Source organism: Colobus angolensis, unplaced genomic scaffold, assembly GCF_000951035.1.
Source record: "Colobus angolensis palliatus isolate OR3802 unplaced genomic scaffold, Cang.pa_1.0 Scaffold24, whole genome shotgun sequence".
NCBI lineage: Eukaryota > Metazoa > Chordata > Mammalia > Primates > Cercopithecidae > Colobus > Colobus angolensis.
In genome coordinates this window covers 5,667,672-5,669,995 of record NW_012115599.1, presented here as the reverse complement: position 1 = coordinate 5,669,995, position 2,324 = coordinate 5,667,672, and the positions used below count along the sequence as shown (strand labels likewise).

The window sequence follows — 2,324 nt, the reverse complement described above, 5'->3', positions numbered from 1 at the left end:
CTGCAAGCTCCGCCTCCCGGGTTCACACCATTCTCCTGCCTCAGCCTCCCGAGTAGCTGGGACTACAGGCTCCCACCACCTCGCCTGGCTAGTTTTTTGTATTTTTTTTTTTTTAGTAGAGACGGGGTTTCACCGTGTTAGCCAGGATGGTCTCGATCTCCTGACCTTGTGATCCGCCCGTCTCGGCCTCCCAAAGTGCTGGGATTACAGGCTTGAGCCACTGCGCCCGGCCCAAGAATACTTTTTTATACTTGTTTATACTTGTAAATGTTTTGATACAAATTAAATATAGAAAATATGACATCTTCTATCTAAGAAGGAAGAAAAATTATCTGTGGACTTTGACTCCTAAGCTCTGAAGACACATACTAATAATAATTGGCAAAGGTATTTGTTTTGCTCTGTAAAGTTAAGAAATTAAACCCATATGCAGGTGTCTAAAATTCGATGGATATGCAAGTGTCATGGATGAACACAGGAAGTGTAAAAGCTGTTCAATCTGTCCTGCCACTAGTACCACCTAGTGGTAGCCAAGAAGATGTGTAAGCATCTTTTTAAAAATTGCTTTAAAAAATTGTAAAAGCCATGCATCAATAAAACTCATTGTTTAAAACAATTGAAACATGCACAATACTTCAGAGTAAATTGTCAGGGGTCTTTCAATTCCAGTCTCTCCCAACCCCACTCGTCTTCCTTATCAATAGTAATCTTGCCTTTCCTATGCATTTCCTCAAATTTCAGCCTCTCTCTCCCCTATCCTCTCTCTCTCTATGTGCTTAACACTTTTAGAATACATATGGAATCATTTAATCACATATTTTATGGGGTGATGTTTTTCACTTAACAAATATCTTTAAATTTATTCTCTAGCACAGTAGAAACTATTGCTAATGGGCCCAGACACTAGGAGTTGCTCATAAGCTCAAGCATCAGGTCTGCTTTCAGATTCTGAGCTGGAAGAGTTATGTGGCTATTGAAAATGCCTTCCCTGGATGAGGTTCTTGACTCAGATTAGCCTTTATCAGACATGGTCAGCTTCCCACCTCCTCCTTCCCTCCTGTAGTCTCGTCGTCTGTTACTCCGCCTCAGAGACCCCAGCTGCCATCATCCTCATTTAGCTTCCCCGCCCCTCACCACTGCAGAAGACTCTGTTCTCATCTCCTGCCTCCAAACTGCCTCCAGGAAGATTGCTTCATAACTCAAATATCATTCTATCATTTTACATTTAAAAACTTCCTCTGGTTCCCACTTTCTGTAGAACTAAAACTGCTCAGCATGTTTAGAAGGCTCCTCATACCCTCGCCCCAACCCATGCCTCTCTTCCCTATGCTCCAGCCACACAGAGTTCTTCTTCCAGAGTGGATCATATATTTTCACATGCCAATACCCTGCAGTACCTTCTCTATGCCTGAAAGCAGCTCAAATATCATCTATGAAGCTGCTTCCAATTCCCACAGGCTCCTCCTCTATGTTTTGATGTATTTTGTATTTTTCCTAGTATAGCACTTGCCTCATTTTATTGTAATTATTTGGCTATAAGCAACTTGATTACTTACCACACTCCTATTGCTATCTCCTGCCTCCAGGGGACCTGGCACATGAATGTTTATTGAATGAATAAATGAACTTTAGTAAGGAGTACAGTGAGTAAACCCTAGGATAGTGTTTTCCAAACTTTAATATGATAAGAATCACCTAAAGCGCTTATTAAAATGCAGATGCTTTGGATTTACCCTCAGAGAGTTTGCTCAATTTAACAGGTCTAAAAAGGTAGAGTTTAGGAATCTACATTTTAACAAGCATCCCCAATAATTCTGATGGCCTGTGAGAAGCCCTCTCCTAGAATGCAAAGCACATAATTTGGGGGTGGGGGGAAAGAAAGAACATCTGTTCCTCATGATGGCACACATTGAAGAATGTGCTTATTCTTCACATTCACATGTAAGAGAGATCCCTTGGGGTCGTTGTTCCAGGCACTCCTGAGAATAAATAGATACCAGAATAAGTTTGAGAAAACCACAGTTGACTGGGTGCAGTGACTCACACACTTTGTAGTCCCAGCACTTTGGGAGGCCAAAGCAGGCGGATCTCTTGAGGTCAGGAGTTCCAGACCAGCCTGACCAACATGGTGAAGCCCCATCTCTACTAAAAATACAAAAATTAGCCGGCTGTGGTAGTGGTGCACCTGTAGGCGCAGCTACTTGGGAGGCTGAGGCGGGAGAATTACTTGAAGCTGGGAGGCAGAGGTTGCAGTGAGCCGAGATTGTGCCACTGTACTCCAGCCTGAGTGACAGAGCGACACTCTGTCTCAAAAAAAAAAAAAA

General features: G+C 42.7%; 1 protein-coding gene across 1 annotated transcript in view; it reads right to left on the bottom strand.

Annotated features, from left to right (window-relative positions):
* Positions 1 to 1,660: 1,660 nt before the first annotated feature.
* The window catches only part of CNRIP1 (cannabinoid receptor interacting protein 1), a 34,769-nt gene continuing 34,105 nt past the window's right edge, over positions 1,661 to 2,324 (bottom strand). Inside the window, exon 3 of the mRNA XM_011945275.1 lies at positions 1,661 to 1,979. Within this exon, the coding sequence (XP_011800665.1) occupies positions 1,923 to 1,979 (57 nt within the window). The 3' untranslated portion in view covers positions 1,661 to 1,922. The remainder of the gene's footprint in view (positions 1,980 to 2,324) is intronic.